The 18,918-nt window shown below is 42.5% G+C and overlaps 1 protein-coding gene across 2 annotated transcripts in view; it reads left to right on the forward strand.

The window, feature by feature from the left end:
• The window catches only part of slit2 (slit homolog 2 (Drosophila)), a 420,226-nt gene that overhangs the window by 10,906 nt on the left and 390,402 nt on the right, over positions 1-18,918 (forward strand). For both annotated transcript variants that reach the window (XM_078215445.1, XM_078215451.1), the window contains exon 4: positions 10,297-10,368. In XM_078215445.1, coding sequence (XP_078071571.1) covers positions 10,297-10,368 — 72 coding nt within the window. The remainder of the gene's footprint in view (positions 1-10,296; positions 10,369-18,918) is intronic.

Raw genomic sequence — 18,918 nt, forward strand, 5'->3', positions numbered from 1 at the left:
TGTGAGACTACTTACTGTTTCACAATATGACCTTGGATCTCCATCTGCCCTACCCAATCAGACAGTTTTTTCTTCCCATCTCTATTATTTTTCTCAATAAATGAAATAGTTCAAGAAAATGAAAAAAATACACATTTGTTTTTGAAAACCCTGTGGTATTTCTCCTGGGCTTCACACAGCATTATCTGGAAGATTTGGGGACAAACCTGAAGGATTGCGCTACACTTTAGGTCAGATGTAAAGACATTAGAGAGAGTGCAGAAAAGGCTCCCAAAAATGGTTCCAGGGATGAGGAACTTCAGTTATCTAGATGCATTGGATAATGTGGACAGTTCACCTTAGACCAGGGAAGGTTAAGAGGAGATCTGATAGAGGTATACACAATTGTGAGGAACCTGGACAGATTAGATAGGGGAAAATTGTTGCCGTTGGTGGAAGGATCGGGAACAAGATAATAGGCAAAAGAAGCAATGACATCATGGGGAAAATCTTTTTCACGCTGGGTGGTTGGGGTCTGAAATGCACTGCCCGAGAGTATGGTGAAGGCAGGTTGAGTCAAAACATTTGAGAGGGAATTGGACTGTGATCTGAAAAGGAAGAATCTACAGGGTTACGGGGAGAAGGCTGGAAGTGGCACTTGGACATGATGGGCTGAATGGCCTCCTTTGCTGTAAGCATCCTGTGATTCAGTGATGTGTTGCTCCTTCTCAACTGAAATAAGAGGCTTGGAAAGAAAACAGAGAACTAGGCACCACGAAAAGGAAGGAAAAGGAGCAGAGCATGTAAATAAATAATACACTGTGTATGTCTTGAGAAACCAGAAATTAATTTGACCTGACATCGATTTAAAAAGCACTCAGTAGTGCTGCCTGCTAATCTGCTGCGTGTACTGCTTGTTTCTGGTTATAATAGACCTTGAATTATTTTCTTTCACTCCTTTAATGACTTTCTTTTATGTCGTTTAAAAGTGTCAGACAGTCAATGGCAGCGAAATAATCCAATTTTTTAAAACCAAGAATTCCAAACCACTGCCTGAATCCACAACAAGCACTGACGAGGAGATTAAACAAGACTTTATTCAATGGGGACAGCTAACTGAAAGTGACAAATAGAATATCTTTCGCAAAAAGAATAGAAAGTGCTCATTTGGTGATAATGTTTGTATTTGTATGCCGGTGTTTCAAATAAACAGATGAATAGCACTGCTCAGCATGAGTTTCAGCAGCAGAGTGGTGGAATGGGAGGACTATTGTAGCATACGTGGAGTTGCTTTCACTGGGATTTAGCACAGCTAATAACAATAACAGCAACAGCTTAAATTTGTCTACCACTTTTAACATAATGAACGGAATCTTGTTGGGGTGGGGGAGGGGGGGGGGGGCTGAGGGGGGTGGTGGGGAGGTGGTTCTGCGGTTGGAGAGCTGGCAAGAGACCTGTGCTGCCTCTTTTCGGGAAAGCCCGCTGAACCAAAAGCCAACCAGGCATTCGCAAGGCCAACTGTGGGCCTTCCCCTGGAATCCCAGAGACAACAATCGGAAGCTGGCAGCTCCTGTGTTCAGCATGGCCACTGGGTAAGCTGTGACTTGCTGCCAGAAGGAGAGGCATCGGAGTTCTAGGTTTGCTGGGTGATCCAGACTATAGACGGGATGGGGATGGCAAGGAGATCAGTGCAGCAGGGTTGCTAGCAATCAAAGGGCGTGTGTCTCAGAAGGCTCTCTCTTCCTAATGTCCAGTTTTTTGAACATGCACCGAGTGCCTTTGATTGAAGGATAGCTCCCAGGAGGTGGCATGCTGACTGCACGATTTTATAGGCCCTGCATGTTTCATGGCGACAGGCCTGTCACTGGATTAATACCAGCAGTGGCAGTATAAAGCCCTGAAGTAGTCATTAATTGGTTACCCAAGGGCCTCAATTGGTGTTGTGGTGAGTTGTAATTTTGATGAGAGCTGTTTAATAAGAGACGTCTGCATTATTTCTTCTTGAGGCAGGATTTCATTATGGGCTTCAAGATCCCAATGTCGGCACCACATGGGAATCCTGAGCCTGTGTTTTCTGGGAGCCAGACCAACACAGTGATACTCCTGGAAGTGAGTTGACATCCTCTGAACTCACTGTCCCATTACAGATGGTGGGTAGGATTTAGATGCTGCTCGCCTTATCAGAGGGCCAAAACCTCTGAAGCCTCAGCAGCCCCAGTGGGCACTGCTGAGGCACTGCTGAGATCATGAGGGAGCCTCAACATGAGATCAGTATATTTTTTAAAAATGGAGGGGAAAGACCTCCGGGCGGAGTGTTTGAGCGGTGGAAGCTGCCTTTCTTTCATGTGCTCCCTTTAATGGCCATTGAATGTCTGTCCCCAGTGGCCCGCGGACTGCCAATAGGAGGCTGTCTCCCTGAAGCTGGTGGCTTCTACACTTGGCTGGAGGCCATTTTCCGCTGGTATAATTCCAACACGGCCTCTGAATCACTGCTAAAACAAACCATGCAATCGTTCTTCTCAGCTGCCAGCCTCCGTTCAGCAGGTGACCATTTTGCAACTGCTCCTGCCACTCCCAGTGGCGAGAATACGTTGGCAAGATGGCCCGATATGACTCTACTATTTTCCTGGTGCCCTCGCTGCTTTTCTTGCCAGCCAGGGGCCAGAAAAATCCTGCCCATCTTTTCTGGCGGCATATGTTTGATTCAAATTCCAGAGGTCAGCCTTAGTGAGCGCTTTCTTCCATGTTGACATTTCTAAATCTGGCTCTTTCAGTCAGGCAGCAGGATTGTAGACCAGGCTTTTTTGCCTTTAACCTGGGTTTTGCCATCAGGGTGCGAGATTGGCTCGCAAATAACAGACTTAAAAATAAACTTTGATGGAATCCTTGATTGCAATTTAACAGAGATAAGGCTAACAGCCACAAAACACAAGACAATAGTTAGAAGCATCATGAAAACGGGAGGTGGGGGTGGGGGGGTGGCGGGGGAGGGGGAGATCCAGTGGCTGTTAAAATTCCAAGGACTCGACTGAAATGTGGAAAGGTTGCTTGAAGAGGGTTTGAAAACAAAAAAATCTCAGAAGTAATCTCTTCTCCATCTCTTTGTGCTGAGATAATGCTTTAAAACCCGATAAGAAGTGAAAAGTTCCGACATTGGATCCCCTCTCTGATAATGGTGAATGATGGGCAGAATTTTAGGCAATCTCAGGTTGTCTGCCATACTCTTCAATATGGGAAGCGGAGATGAAGCTCTGGAGGGATGAAGAACAGTTTGAAGAAAAATACTACGTTCAGCACCACTTAATGAAGGACGTGAACCACCACTGTTTTAGCAGAGTGATATTTTTTAAAAAGAACAGTATTTGAATCTGTGGGGGAGGTGGGGATACATTTAATTATGACAAAGGTCACCCCCTCCGCACTTCAGAACTTTCTCTGGGTTCCTGAAATGAAGCCTTATTTTTTCCTGAAGCATTGCTGCCTGCTGCATTCAAAAAGGCGATATTGTATTCCAAAAGATTTAACCAAGAGGGAATCAACTATTTTGTGAAGCTCATTCACTATTTGTCACTCAAACCTTGCAGTAAAAATCCTCCGAGTCTTTTTATAAAGGCAGAGTGGGTGTGTTGCTGTAGAAACTCTTCAGAGGGAAGACCCTGGTGGGAAAAGAAACATTTCCTTTTATGTATCTGAATCTATTAAACAAAGAAAGCACAATAGATGGTGATATTCTCCCAGGGAGAGTAATGTGACAGGCCATTCCCACCTGATACAAGCACAGAAACTACTTCTGAGATAGCAGTGGGACATTCCATTTCCATACAGCTACAAGGATAGGCATGAGGTTGGCAATGGGTTTTCTTGGTGATGGTTAACACTTTTCTCTTTCATTACTGGCATAAAATAAAATTTGAGCTGTGCACCCTGAGGGTATTAGGCGCAATGATCAGCACTGCTGCCTCACAGCGCCAGAGACCCGGGTTCGATTCCCGGCTTGGGTCACTGTCTTGCGGAGTTTGCACATTCTCCCCGTGTCTGCATGGGTTTCTTCTGGGTGCTCCAGTTTCCTCCCACAGTCCGAAAGACGTGCTGGTTAGGTGCATTGGCCCTTGGTGTATCCGAACAGGTGCCGGAGTGTGGCCACCAGGGGATTTTCACAGTGACTTCATTGCAGTGTTAATGTAAGCCTACTTGTGACACTAATAAATAAACTTTTAAAAAACCTGCTTTTATTGTTGCATAAAACATGAAAGTGCAGTTTTGAAAATGGCTTTCCTTGAACTTTTAAAACCCGCTTTATGGTTCTTAACATGAATTTTCCTTTTCTACACTGACCCGGGTTGGCATACCAGTGACAGAGCAATGAAAGTAGGGTTGATGTCCCTTCAGAACTGGATGAAGAAGAGCAGTTTGGAATGATTCATCTGTATTTGTTCCATCTGCCTTATCCAGTTTGGAGAAGAGCCTGGTCTCTTCATGTTGTTCTTGGAAGATGAATCAAATTGGCAATAGCTGTCTCTAGACTTTGACTTATTGCCACAAGATCATGGGTGAAATTCTCCAACCTCCCAGCTGCGTGTTTCCCAGGAGCGGGAGGTGGTGCATTGTTTGCTCATGGCAGGATTCCCTGGTCCTGTGGCTGTCAAAGGGAATTCCGCGGGCAGGGTTGCACTGCCAGCGGGACCGGAGAGTCCCGCTGGCATGAACAGCCAGAGATTTCCAGCCATGTGTTTTTAAATGTCAGCTCAATGGAACAGGGACATTTCTCCTCAGTGTCCTGACCAATATTCACACCTTAACCAACATTAAAACAGATAGCGGACTAAATTGGATAGCTACTGAAATGGACACGGGGATCATTGACTGCACTATACATTGGCTGGACACAACAGCAGGCTCCTCTAGAGTGCTACGGGCCGCAGAAGTTTTTTTTTGCATGTAAATGGTCCACTGTATCACATTTTGTGTGGCGCCATGGCTCTCATTGTATGCGCGCTGCCCATGTGTGCATGGGCCACACAGTAGATTCATGGTCGATATCTCATTGAATAGAAGCTGTCACCCAGTAGCCAGTCTCCTTTGTTCTCCTGTAGTGGCTCAAACGTTGTTGGCTCAGCACGCTGCCACAGAATGAAGGCATGAAGACTGCTGCCAGGATACCGGGCATTGACCTGCACGATGCACTGCTGTTCATCATACACCAGCTGGGTGTTGGTTCCCATATAAGACAGAGTTGATATGTGGCATCCAAAAAGCAATGTGCGAGCCGCCAGTGTCATTCTGTGCCATGGGGGAAGGCTGCAATTCTAATGAAGCCACCCACTCACACTGCCTGCTGCTGTCTGCAGACAGAATTAAACATGTTTAGCTGTCTTTGACTAGAAAGTCCCCTAGCACAACAGTAGATGGCATACTTTTGAGATGTTGCTAATACTTCTAGCTCCAGTCCAGAGGGTGTGAGATACATGAAAGTTGTTGCTGTTCTTGCCCTGTTCTGAGTTTGCAGTTGTGGTTGTGACAGATTTCAATGAAGGTGCCACATACATTGATCATCAGGCTGGAGAATTTCTCCGTAAACATCCTGGGCAGATATGCTCTCCTATTAAGAGCCTTTCACCTGCTTCTTCTTCTCCCTCTTCCAGTAACTTGTCCTACTCTGAATTGCCTCTGCTTATTGCCTAAGTAATGCTGTATTCCAAGGGAAATCCCTACTTAAGCACCTCTGCCTAATGGCAACTGCTTTTGCTTAAGGATTGAGTACACCCTGTAGTCTTTTGCAACTTGTAACAATTATAGAAAATACCAAAATGTATGGTATCAAAGCAATACCAGAAGAAATCAAGAAATTAACCTTTAAGTAGTTAATAATCACTTGAAATAGTGCTGGTCCTTTATGCTGTTAAACATGAGTTCCGTTATGTGAGGTTAAGACATGGTGTTGAGCTCCAAAATGGCACTGCTGAATTTAACGCAGCAGTACATCAACAGAACTTCTAATTTTGCCTTCTTCCAATGGACAATCATTGCACACGCCGAAGGCCGCACCAACATCCAGGGCAAAGCAGCCCACTTGATTGGCACCTCATCCACAAACATTCCTTCCTTCTACCATCAATGCACAGTGGCAGCCGTGTATATCGTCTACAAGATGCACTGCAGGAACTCACCAGCGCTCCTTAGACTGCACATTCCAACCTCTCTACCATCTAGAAGGACAATGGCAGCAGATACATGCGAACACCATCACCTGCAAGTTCCCCTCCAAGTCACTCACCATCCTGACTTGGAACAATATTGCCATTTCTTCACTGTCGCTGGGTCAAAATCCTGGAACTCCTTTCGTAACAGCACATTGGGTGTACCTACATCTCCAGGACTGTAGCAGTTCAAGAAGGCAGCTCACTAGCACCTTCTCAAGGGCAATTAGGAATCGACAATAAATGCTGTTCGAGCCACATCCCTTGAAAGAATAAAAAGAAAACATGGTGCCCCATAGGTGTGTGCTTGCACCATGGGTATAGTTCTGGAGTTCGAAGGACACTCCTAGTACCCAGAAGTGGCTGCTAAAGAGCCCAATTTCTCATCATGACCTAGTCATTATCACATTGCAGTTTGTGGGACCTTGCTCTGCACAAAATGGCTGCCACATTTTGTATGTTACAATAGTGCCTACACTTCAAAAGAAGTGCCGTAAAGCACTTTTGAGCATTTTGAGATCCTGAGAGGTGCTATATAAATGCAAACCTTTTTTCTTTAATATTCTATCATTGGTGGTACATGGCTGGCTTAAAATGTGAAGGTATGTTCTTCATCAAGACAGTGTGGAAGTAGTCAGCTTTGTGAATTATTTCGGGGAAAGAAAAGAAACAAAAAGAATGTTGTTAACGTTATGAGTGCCTTACACTTTATTCTCTTTGGACCCAGTTTCCTACTTACTGAGCACATCGGCATACTCAGGAACACCTGGCTTTAAGTACAATTATCTGATGACAAGGCAAGATTGACCTTCGGTGATACCCAAGTTATTTGGCGTGCTGTAGCACTGTCTGTACAAACCTGTATGGCACACAAGATTGTTTTCTCTTAATATTTGTCAGATTTAGCATGTTCTCCATTGGGACAGAATCATGTACGCAACCACTAACACTGAGTAAGTATGCTCATACAGTCCAAGTCCCTCTGCGCTGAGTACAACATATTTCCTATCACCACATGTTTTGTTGCAGCAACTAAAGACAGTGTAACAGAGAGGACTGACTGCATCTTAAATAATTGCAACATTAACAAGATCTAAGGCAAGTTGTTGGAACCATGCTCCACATTTGGAACAAGTGTTTCAGTGTGAAATGTATGAGTTCTAGCTTCTTGACTCATTTTGTTCTTAATGCTTAAATGTCAGAGTGAAAAGGCTTTTTTTCCCCGTTGCTACCACAGTTTCTTCCTGCCCGTGCAGAAACCACTACTATTGCGGAGTTCTCAGTGTCGCTCCTTTGCTCTGGGTTGGGTTTTGCCTGACCTTTTTATGGCTATTGATGTTGAAGTGAGGAATGGGGTTTGTTTGCATTGAGCAGGACCTTTTTACTAATTCACATGGCAAGCTGCTGTTTGTTTTTCCCACATCTGTTTTGCGCTGCTTCTTTGTGACAATGTTTGCTGGATGCTCGCCCTTCTACTTTCTCCTGAAATGAGAAGCCAGTTTGAACGGATGTTTCGAAATGTTAAAGACACACTCTGTTGCTTGCTTCCCCCCAACCCCCCCTGCCCCAAACTCCTCTGGCGCCACTTTTATTATTATCAGCCCACAATGCTTGGACTGTATTTCACAAAAACAGTAGCTGTCATCTGTCTGTAGTAGAAGACTGAAAGGCTCCACCGCTTTCAAACTGTGGCTTGAATGGATGCGCTTTGTTTAAAAAAAAAATCACAACATTGATTTAGTTTTCATATTCTAATTCCAGATATTACCCCCCACCACTGCCCCAAGTAATTTTCCCTTCATCTTTCATAAAAATAGTGACACTAGCTCAGATACACTTCACCATCGCTAAGAGTTCACAAGAATATTGCGTAACTGATTATCTAGGCTTGAACATGAAGGACAGTGAGTTTTGTCAAGCTGTTTGACTGAGGGAGGCATCATAACCAGGCCTGGTCCTAACCTCAACTGGATGCACGCAATCACACTTTTTCAATAGGGCTTATTGGATAGACACCCTCAGAGGCACTGTAGCTGATTCTTTCCCACTGTAGTCCAGGGAGGTTCGGACCAATTGAAAGTATTTTAAAACTTATTTGATGCACATCGTGGAGCATATGTAGACATTGAGCTGCGATCAATCACTGTGATTCAGTAAAAATATGACTGTAAGTTCCCACCTGAATTAATGGGTCAGTCACATGCTGTGGGGTCTTATCATGATTGGAGAGGATCAAGAATAACTTGACCATCCTGAAAGTGAGGTTTATTTAACTTAATGAGGGGAGGCGATGGCCTAGCGGTATTATCGTTAGACTATTAATTCAAAACCCCAGCTAATGTTCTGGGGACACTGTTTCGAATCCCACCACGACAGACGGGGGAATTTGAATTCAATTAAAAATATCTGGAATTAAGAATCAACTGATGGCCATGAAACCATTGTCGATTGTTGGATAAACCTATCTGGTTCACTTATGTCCTTTAGGGAAGGAAATCTGCTGTCCTTATCTGTCTGGCCTATATGTGACTCCAGAGCCATAGTGGTTGACTCTCAACCACCTTCTGAATAAGGGCAACTAGGGATGGGCAATAAATGCTGGCCAGCCAGCGACACCCATGTCCCATGAATGAATATTTTTTAAAAAGTTAAGGTGTCTTGAAACCACATGCGTGGAAAATCATGTTTGTTCGTTTTTGAAATTTTGGCATATTTTCTATTCGCTAAGAACAAACAACAGGACAGCATTAAACCTATAGATTCTTCTAACACAATGATTTGAAAGTTAGCAATAACTGAAAGGTTGATGAAATTACTGGGCTTTCAATAAATATGTGAGAGTTATTGAGTAGGTTAAAAACAATAAAGTTCAATTCACCAGGGGACATAAGGAAAGAATTGTTCAGGTTTCACTTTCTCATTAGCTCCGCTTCTCATCGCCTCTCGCTAGGCTTTGCAGATTCCTGACTCACTCACATGCCTACAGGGAACGTTTTAACATTCTGTAATGCCTTGGGTAAACGCTGCAGGACCACCTTGTGGAATTGACAAGCTGTTATCATATCCTGACCAAATATATAACACATTTTTCATTTGATGCATATGTAGCACCTGTGTCCATCAGAGTTTGGGCCTTTAATAAACACACAGCCAGCCTTTGACAGGCACCATATGAAGACGATTAAGAATAGACACAATGTTCTTATTATATGAAAATGAGACAGTGGAACTCGTGGCGTGCCTCTGAGTATTCAACAAGAATGTTTAAAATGCAGTATCTTGCTCTTCAATTTGCTTGCAGTCCAGTTTGTGTGGAGCTCATTGATCTCAATGGAGCAGCAGTTAAGGTTCTATATCTGGCCTCAGCAAAGGAAATGCCAGTCAGGGACTTCATTCCTGTTTATTGTCCTTTTATGTCCTGCTTTGATGAGCACATGATGATTCAAGCAGTGACCTTTCCATGGTCCAATAGCCTGCTGACAACTCAGGTAAATCAACTTGCTCTTCATTCCTAGCAGTGAGCAACACTGGAAGGGAGCTGCGATGGTGATGCCCTATTTTCGATTTGGTGTCCATTCCAACATTACTAATTCATAGAATCATTGAATCCCTACAGTGCAGAAGGAAGCCATCCAGCCCATCAAGCCTGCACCAACAACAATCCCACCCAGGCCCTATCCCTGTAACCCACTCATTTGCCCTGCTAGTCCCCCTGACACTCAGGGGCAATTAAGTATGGCTGATCAACCTAACCCGCACATCTTTGGACTGTGGGAGGAAACCACAGCACCCAGAGGAAACCCACTCAGATACAAGGAGGATGTGCAAACTCCACACAGACAGTGACCCGAGGCTGGAATTGAACGTGGCGCTGTGAGGCAGCAGTGCTAACCACTGTGGCACCGCGGCACCCTTTGCTGAGAGTGTGGGATTGGTAAGCTTAGCCATTATGCTCCAGGTTCAGGAATGAAGGATAACAATTAGCTGAGATAGTGGAGATTACACAGCATTTATTGAATGAACACAGTGAGAGGAGAAATTTGAGTGTTTGAAGGGTGATTTTTTTGCGGAAACAGATTTCTCACAACTATTTCTCGTTCCACTTTCTGCTTCTCTCCAGCCGCCTGAATAGAAACAATCTACAGGTCTTGCCAGAGTTGCTTTTCCTGGGAACGCCGAAGCTCTACAGACTGTGAGTAATCCTTAAACCTGTCAAATTTGACAATGAGAAAGACACCTGGATGATTTCAGAGCCATGTGGCTACTCCTGAACCAATTGCACCACATCAGCACAGCTTGACTCTTGGTAACCTGCTCTTCAATCTAACCTAACATTGCAAATGGCTATATAATTATAGATATTTTGTTATATGGTTGTCTGGAGAGGGAATTTATTTTTGACTAATTGTCACAATTTTTCTGAATCCCTTACAGCTATTTTTTTTAAGAGAACCAGTAGGATGGAGTTGTAATTTGCTTTGTGCTTTCTTACAAATCATAAATCAAAGTTAGAGCTTAAACTCCGAGTTATCCTCAGGCACTTTGAAGCAGACAGATGCAGTTCTGGTGGTAATTTAGAAGGAAAACAGTTAATTCTAAAGCCATTGAGAAGTGAGCCGTTTCAGAAAGGTACAGGATGAAGGTCATGTCTGGTATGGTTTCACATAGTTATGGTTAACTTGGAATTCTCTATGCCTAATGGAACAAATGTTCCGAAACTGCGATTTGATTCAGAACTAATCTGTGGTTCGTTTTACTTTCATTTTCTTGGCAGAAATCCTGATGTATTCAGTTTTTAGAGCTTTATCATTTGCTTAATGGGTGGATATTAGCAGAAAGTGTGAATTACGGCTGGATTGGTCTAGTTGTCGTTGCGAGCTGTGGCAAAATGACAGTGGTTTATGTCTGAGGGCCTCCTTTTAATTTTAACTTGAGTAATTGCACTGAAAGTAACTGGAGTCCTCTGACGAAGAGGGACTGTGGGTGCAGAGTTTCACTTTATCAGGTGCTGCCACTCAAAAGTGAAACTCAAAGAACTGATCACCTTAGTTCCTATTTCTTTTTTTCTGTGGGGAGGAGCCGTCATGGTTCTTAGTATTTCTTGTAGGGAATATCCCTGGTACCTATAATAACATGCGCATTTTTTTGAAAGACTGTCATCCATCCCCTATTCTTATGAAAAATTTCAGCGATCTTGATGTAGATTGTGATTCCTTCAAATATTTATAAAATAATATAGATCAGTGTAACTATTAGATCAACACCAATTTCGCCAAAGCAGCTTTTAACAGTTCGTCAATGTACTGAAAAGTCATTTGGAATGATGTTAAAGAGATTTTGTTGTGGCATAAATAATTTGATTCTAATTGTAAACAATACGGAGACTGAGTGTAAATAATGCTTTTCACTTCACTTTTTCTCCTGTTTTCTTCCCATTTTGACCCCATTTCTCTCCTAAGGGCGTTGTCCCCTTGCCACTGGTGCTTGCCACTCTGAAACTCCTCACCTCATTCACCATGTGTGTCAGCCTGGACAGTCAAAATTGGCAGGCAGCTTAGTTGCAAGGTTGTCATTTGAGCTTGAACGTGTGCTCACCTGACCAAATGCTACTGTGGGTCGTAGTGGATGGATAGTTTCTGGATAGGAATTGGGAGTGCAAACCTTGTCTAGATTTGTGAGAAAATTCATAGCTCAAGGAATAAAAGGGACAGTCTCAAAGTAGATACAAAATTGGTTGAGTAACAGGAAACGGTGAATAATGGATACTTTTCGGGCTGAAGGAGGGTTTGTAGGGGACTTCCCCAGTAATCAGTACGGGACCCTTGCTTTTCCTGATATATCTTAATGATCTCAATCTTGGTGTGCAGAGGGCAATTACAAAGTTTGCGAATGATACAAACCTTGTAGTATTGCAAACTGAGGAAGACAGTGTCCTTCAGAAGTACATAGACAAAATGGTGGAGTGGAGAAGTGTGAGGTGATGGATTTTGGTAGGAAGAACATGGAAAGACCTAAGCAAATAAGGGTTACAACTCTAAAGGGTGTACAGGAGCAGAGATACCTGGGAATATAAGTCATTAAAGGTTGCAGGACAAATGGAGAGCAGTTAATAAAGTATACAGTATCCTCGACTTTATTAATAGGGGCATAAAGTACAAGAGCAAGGAGGTTATGCTGAACTTGTATAAGACTCTAGTTAGGCCTCAGCTAGAGTATTGTGCCCAGCTCTGGGCATCACACTTTAGCAAAGATATGAACACATTGGAGAGAATACAGGAGAGGTTTACAAAAATGATTCCAGGGATGAGAAACTACTGAAAATTGTGCAGGCCCATCTCTGATGTGTTAGCATCATTGCTTGAAACTCTTTGTCTGAACAAGATTTAATAAAACCATTTTGATTACAACTCCCAATTGCTCTTCAAATGTGACCACTGTAAATGGCAGTCCTAAAATAGTGCACCGCTTGGCTGAGTGAAATAATTATACATTTTCAATTGATATTTTAAACTTTGAACTACTGAGTTCTGCAGCTGTATGTTTTATTCAGGCCTGCAACCCACTGCAAAAAAAATATCATTCTATCTACTTAAGCTATGGCTGTCTCTGAGGGAATTTCCATTAAGACAGCCTGCTGCATAGTATGTTATATTTCAGTAAATGCTTGTATGAATCATTTTATCCCCAGTAGATAACAGTGTTTAGTGTAGAGTTTTTTATTCTGACTGTGTTTAATTTTCAAAGATATTGACAGTCTTAACTCAGAAAGAAAGAGGTCCATTCGCAACCTTAGATCCTGCAAAAGATGCAGCTATTTTGTGCCAAAATGGCTATTGCCGAATTATTCAATGCATCTTGTATATTTGTGCAGCATTGTAATGTACTGCTGGCGACAGTGATTCTGTTAACAAGTAAGCATCTTGGATCCTGCTGTTCCTTTTTCAGTGCTGTGCTTAGAGCTTAATTATATTGCAGCTGAATTAGCAATGAGCCTGAACACCGGGTAACCTGTAGGATTATTTGGATTCTGTGAAAGTAAAAATGATTTTTAAAAAGCTGCTTGTAGTTTGTATTTGTCCAGAGCTCAATTTTCATCTTTGGCTCAGCTGATGTCAAAGGGCGATCTTCACACGGGGTCAGTTAAATTTCCACATGTCGGCGTGTAGTCAATTCTATGGCTAGTCAATACAATGTGAACTTCTAGCTTATCAGCAGGTGGGGCCAGTAAGAAATCCACATGATTCAGATTGACAGAAACTGACTTGACCGTGGTTTCCTGCAACACCCCACGCCCCCACCTTTGAGAACTCACTGCACAACATTCACTTCCCGATCTGCAGGTGCTGGTTGACGTTGGTGAACAGTTTTACGGATGCCAGTCTGTGTTTGTTACCTTGCCAAAGTAGCAACTTTTCAGGCAAAAGTCTAGGTACTGAGCATTGATGAGTTATTTGACTGTGGGAGACACCATTGCCAATATTCTGTTCTGAATCAAAAGCCACGCATGCACATTCTAGCTGCTGGATGACGATCAGGATCAAAAGCCATTGCCAGTTCTGTCTGTCTTAACAAAGAGACTTAAAGGGCTCCAGCAGCACTATTACTGCAGGCTCAACACAGATCAAGGATTGAGGTTAGGGTCTTAACTCTTTGCGCAACCTGACCATCCACTGATATAGCTGGCTGAGCCATCGGAGGAGACTTCCCCTCTAGATTTGAACAAAAGAGAAAATATGCATAAAAGGGGATATTCGGTAAGGCTGCGCTCCAGAGCAAAGCCCCTATTGATGGGATTGCAGGCTAGAGAAGTGTGGTTGCAATTGTTATTATCCTAGCATTTGTCCAGTAAGGCTGCAATCCATTCTATAGCACTTTGCTGGGCCTGAGCAGATGGAGATTTGCTCACAGCTCATTATACACCCAACCCATCATACACCCTGCCCAATTATCAATGGAAAGTACCAATCAGGAATGTGTATAGCGGGGAACCAATCTGTTAACATTAGCCCATGTGAACTTATGATATCAGAGACTTTGCTGCTGTGAGGGAAATGGAAGATTTCAATGTGAGGAAGAGAAGGAAACTGAAATATTAGATTTCTGTTGCCCTGGGGTTATTGCTGAACAGACCGTGAAATCGAGCGTGTGTGTGTATGTGTGTGTCTGTGTGTGTGTGTGCGTGTGTGTGGCGCTAATGTAAACCTTTACAAATAATGACTTTGCAGTGTTACTAAATCTGTATTTCGTCTGCAGCATGCTCTACTCTTTAACCTTGTGTAAAATGGATTTTCATTCAACAGTTTAAGTGACATAGCAAATTATAATAATACTGATAATCAGCAACTTGAATATCTACGATAGTGTGAAATGCTGCTCAAAATAAAACTCTTTACAAGCTGCTTATACCAGTGCCAAAGGAAACTTAGATAACACAACACAAATTGTAATCTATTTTCTTTAAGGAAACACGTCTATCAAAGTCTACAGTAATGTTTGCTCAGGTTGTACTCTGCATGCCAAGAATGATTAGCATTTTGTGGCACTCTGTTCTAGTCTCGAGTGAGTTATTTAATTTCTTTGTCAAAATATCTCTGAATTACAGATTGGGGATGACTGACAGCCTGATCCCTTTGTGCACGTGCAGTAGAAAGTGACTTGAAGTGGAGTGATATGTCTCCATATAACAGACAGTTTAATGCAATTCAAAGAAAAGTCTGTAAGTTACAGGTGGATAGCTACCTCTGTATCTGTTTGGCACAGATGAACAATCTGAGTAACTGGACATGTGAAAAATGTGCGATTAGTTACAGTTGGTCACTAACAGCAACCAAGGGAATTTTCTTCACTCTTACTATCTGCTATGTGGCTACTCTTAGAGAGCTATGCAAGCTGGAAGCATCACAGGCTTAGGTCAAGGTATTTGTTCTGTAACAGTAGTATAGTCACAGCTGTGTTTGCAGGACTAGGATGCCAGTTCAAATATCATTAGCACAATTTATACTACTCACCATTCGGCCATTTTGTAATCCCAGGTACCTGCTGAGCTATGACTAGTACTAACTTGGTAAGTCTCCAAGGGCAGACTGTGCGCTGTAATAATGGTGCAAGTGACTCCACACAAACATGGGGAGAAAGTGCAAATTCCACACAAACAGTGACCCGAGGCCAGAATTGAACCCTAGCGCTGTGAGGCAGCAGTGCTAACCACTGTGCACCCATTCATAAGTTCAAGTTGGGATGTATCTATATGTAGTATAGTCACAGCTGTGTTTGCAAGTATCTGTATGTGTAGACCAATGTTCAGCCTTACCAGTGCACTCCTGCTGTAACTTTAAGCTGGGACCAATGTTTCCACTAAGTTGCATGTATTTGCAGCACCGCAATAGCCTGGAAGATACTGTGCAAGACGCATTCCATTTAAAAACTGCACAAAACAAACTCAAATGCGCCATGCATTGAAAAAAAAAATCTGGCTGCACATAAAAAGGAAATTGTAAAGGGATCAGTGACTGGGATCCGGTATGCCTGGACCTTAATCTTTCACCAGAATTCCACTCAGTCTTCTTTTGAGCTTCCTCAAATGCCAAACAAGGCCAGTGGCGTAAGAAGGGGTGGATCCAAGGATCCTACATTAGGAATTTCACGTGTTAGGCTCTCAGAGTGGTGTAGAGTTGGCAATGAGTATGTTAGTGATACTAGGCGTACCATGCACTAAACAGCAGAAGCACACATAATCTTCCAAACTGAGATTGTGGCCTGGATCCCAAAGGAAAAAATAAATCATTTTAACATGACCTTCATAGCTATGATGGCTGATTGAGAAAACCCCGAAGGAGGATCTTTGTGTCTGGGTTTAGACACGATACACAGATATTTAGAATCATCCAACTGCAGAATGAATATAAAAGCCAATATTTTTAACAGGGCCAGTTGAAGGTACCTCATATGTTTCTCTCCTCCCCATTCTGGCTCTCACCAAAAATTCCATTAACGTTCTTCATTTAAGGGTTAAATTCTGCATTCATATGTATCCACATGGTGCACCATTGTGCAATTGCTTTGAATACTCTGTTCGGCTGTGTGCAGTAGTCTGATGTACATCAGACCTGGTAACTAAAAACAAACTGATCCATGGTAAACATGTGTTGGTACTTGTAAAAATAATTCAACTCAGCCCTCCATTTTTAGAGGAAGAGAAGATTAAGGACCAGTGTTTCACAACACTGCTGACAACTTAGAAAGCAGATAAAAATTCTGCACCATATGCCTTGTCCTCAGAGCTACTTAAAAAATAAATGGGTAATGTAATAGTGATCACCACGATGGAGAATACTCTGAAGATTTTGTGGATTAAAACATCGAATAATTGAAATAGTTTCTGAATCGTGACTTAGGAATGTAAGGAAAAAAGTAATTTGACTAAATGGATGTCTGTGTTATGTTTGTGTTTGACCTCTTGGTTAGCTTGTTGATTTGTGGGCATTGGGAGTAGGTATTAATTTGCTTTATTAGTAAGTGATTTGTTCAGGCTGCAGTGGTGTTGAGTACTACCTCATTCACATTTACAATGTAGTACTGTAATGGAGTAAAAGGAAAGTAATTTTTCAGCATGATTATTTGCCCCAGTGGTAATTTCTTTAATTTAATATTTCCAAATACTCCGAGCTGAACCACACAAGACCACAGGAGATTAAGTACTGATTTAAGTGGAATCGGGGAAGCTCTGGGGAAATATATTCATTTTCTTTTGATATTTGTTTAGAACAAGAGGTGTGTGTATGTGTGTGTGTGTATATATATATATATATAAATCTATTTCTGTGTGTGTGAGTTTATGAGGGTTGTGGAGGAGGAAAACTATATTTTAAAGAGAAAAAGCTTCATATATTCTGTGTTTCATTTCTCCATTTCAATTTGATTTTTTTGAAATATTTCCTGAATAATAAAAGTTGTGTTCTTTGTTTTGCTGTTGGGTCGCAGCTGCCCTGCTTAGAAAGTGGCTAATTAAAAAAAGATCAGAATTGAAGCTATTTCTTCACTTGTTTAGTTTTGCTTCCATTTCATTTTCACCTTGCTTTAGTAATAGCCCCTATTCATAAACATGCAACATTCTTCCACACAGCCGTTGGGCAGGTAACCTCCTCCAATGCTTCCCTCAATGGGATTAGCTTGTGTGCAACAGTATCCCCCCACCACATCCCCATCCTCGCTCTGAAATGCTTAGTCTCAGTATCCCCCTGCGTGGATACATTGTTCATTGACCACAGTATACCAGTGAGTGTATGAATGAACTGTCCCACCATTTTTGTTTAACTAGCTACCTTAAGGCGCAACCCACGAGCGCAGTGAAGGTCGGCCATATTTATAGTGACCTGATTTCTCATTGACAGCAATGCCGCCCTGCCCAAAACTCGTACCTCTTGAGAAGCACATTGTTCACAGCCTGCTGGCTGCTCCTCTGAAGCAAATGGATTTTGACTGTTTAATTTGCCTTGTTGGATCACAGTTCAGTGATCGTTGTTTTCTGCTCAGCTGTGTTGCATTGCACCAAGTGTTTGACCTGATACACTGGAAACTCTGCCTTTTGGGAATCTCGGCACTCTCATGGATGCATTCCTGTAGAACCAAGCACTTCCAGTGAGGGAGACAGGTGGGACAGTTACAGGCTGGGATTCAATGAAATAGACATGCCAAGTGCCTGCGAGAACAGACTTCTTCTAGAAATGTGTCAATATTATAATGCATCAGTGATGTACAAAAGTGAGACCCAAACACAAACGGGTTCGGCAGTTACCTGATTGGAACACACACTGTTTGAATTGGAAAGCGAACAACACGCAGAGGCAACTGACCCTTTCAGCACCACCTTCCTTTCTTAATTCTAGGGCTAAGTACTGTCTGGGTAGTGGAATTCTCCATGGCCGTAAGCAGTGCTGCTCAGGATGGATGGAGCTGGAGGTTCCCAGGCTACAGTAATGGAATAGATTTTCTTCTGCTGACTTTCTCACCCTGTGATGGAATGGTGTACTGAACCTAATGTGTTCATCCCTGTACCATGCGCTGTCAGAAAAATTAGGTGCAGCTGATGAGTCCCTGCTTGGGCAGGAATCCAAAAATGACTGCGCAGTGACTGAGCAAGATCAACACTCTGCCTTTTATTGTTTTAGACTTTAAGAAGCAAAACACCGTTTGTTTTTCTGTCCCACTAACGGCAGAGTTACTCCATCAGGCATGTTCATAACTAAAACAGAGTTGGGCCAGACCACTTCTTTCTCCGCCAGGGGTAATGAATCATTAGTCACCAGATTTCAAATTTAGATTTGGATTTCAATCTTGTAGGGTTTGTGCAAGAGGAGACTTTGCAGAGGGCGCACATTCAACATACTATAAAGCTAGGTTAATATAACAATTATTTATTTCGGTTGTATCGTGCTATTCATTTCCCACATTACAACATTGAATACAGTCCAAAACGTACTTAATTGGCTGCAGTTCTCTGAATATGCCGAGTCAGTCATGAAAAGTGCTAAATAAAATGCAAGTCTTTTTCCTTTTTGGGTTTTGTAATCCTGGTTATAATGTAAACTCTGTAGAATTGGAAGTCTGGCTGCTTTCTTTACCCAAAGTGAACTTTTCAAAACTGATTGTTGCTAAGGCTACAGTAGGTTTACTGTTGTTTACTCGGGAGGGCAGGAATTAATCAGGGAATGTAATTCTCCAGAAAAATGACTTAAGTGCCATC

This window comes from Mustelus asterias, chromosome 1 (assembly GCF_964213995.1).
Source record: "Mustelus asterias chromosome 1, sMusAst1.hap1.1, whole genome shotgun sequence".
Lineage (NCBI taxonomy): Eukaryota > Metazoa > Chordata > Chondrichthyes > Carcharhiniformes > Triakidae > Mustelus > Mustelus asterias.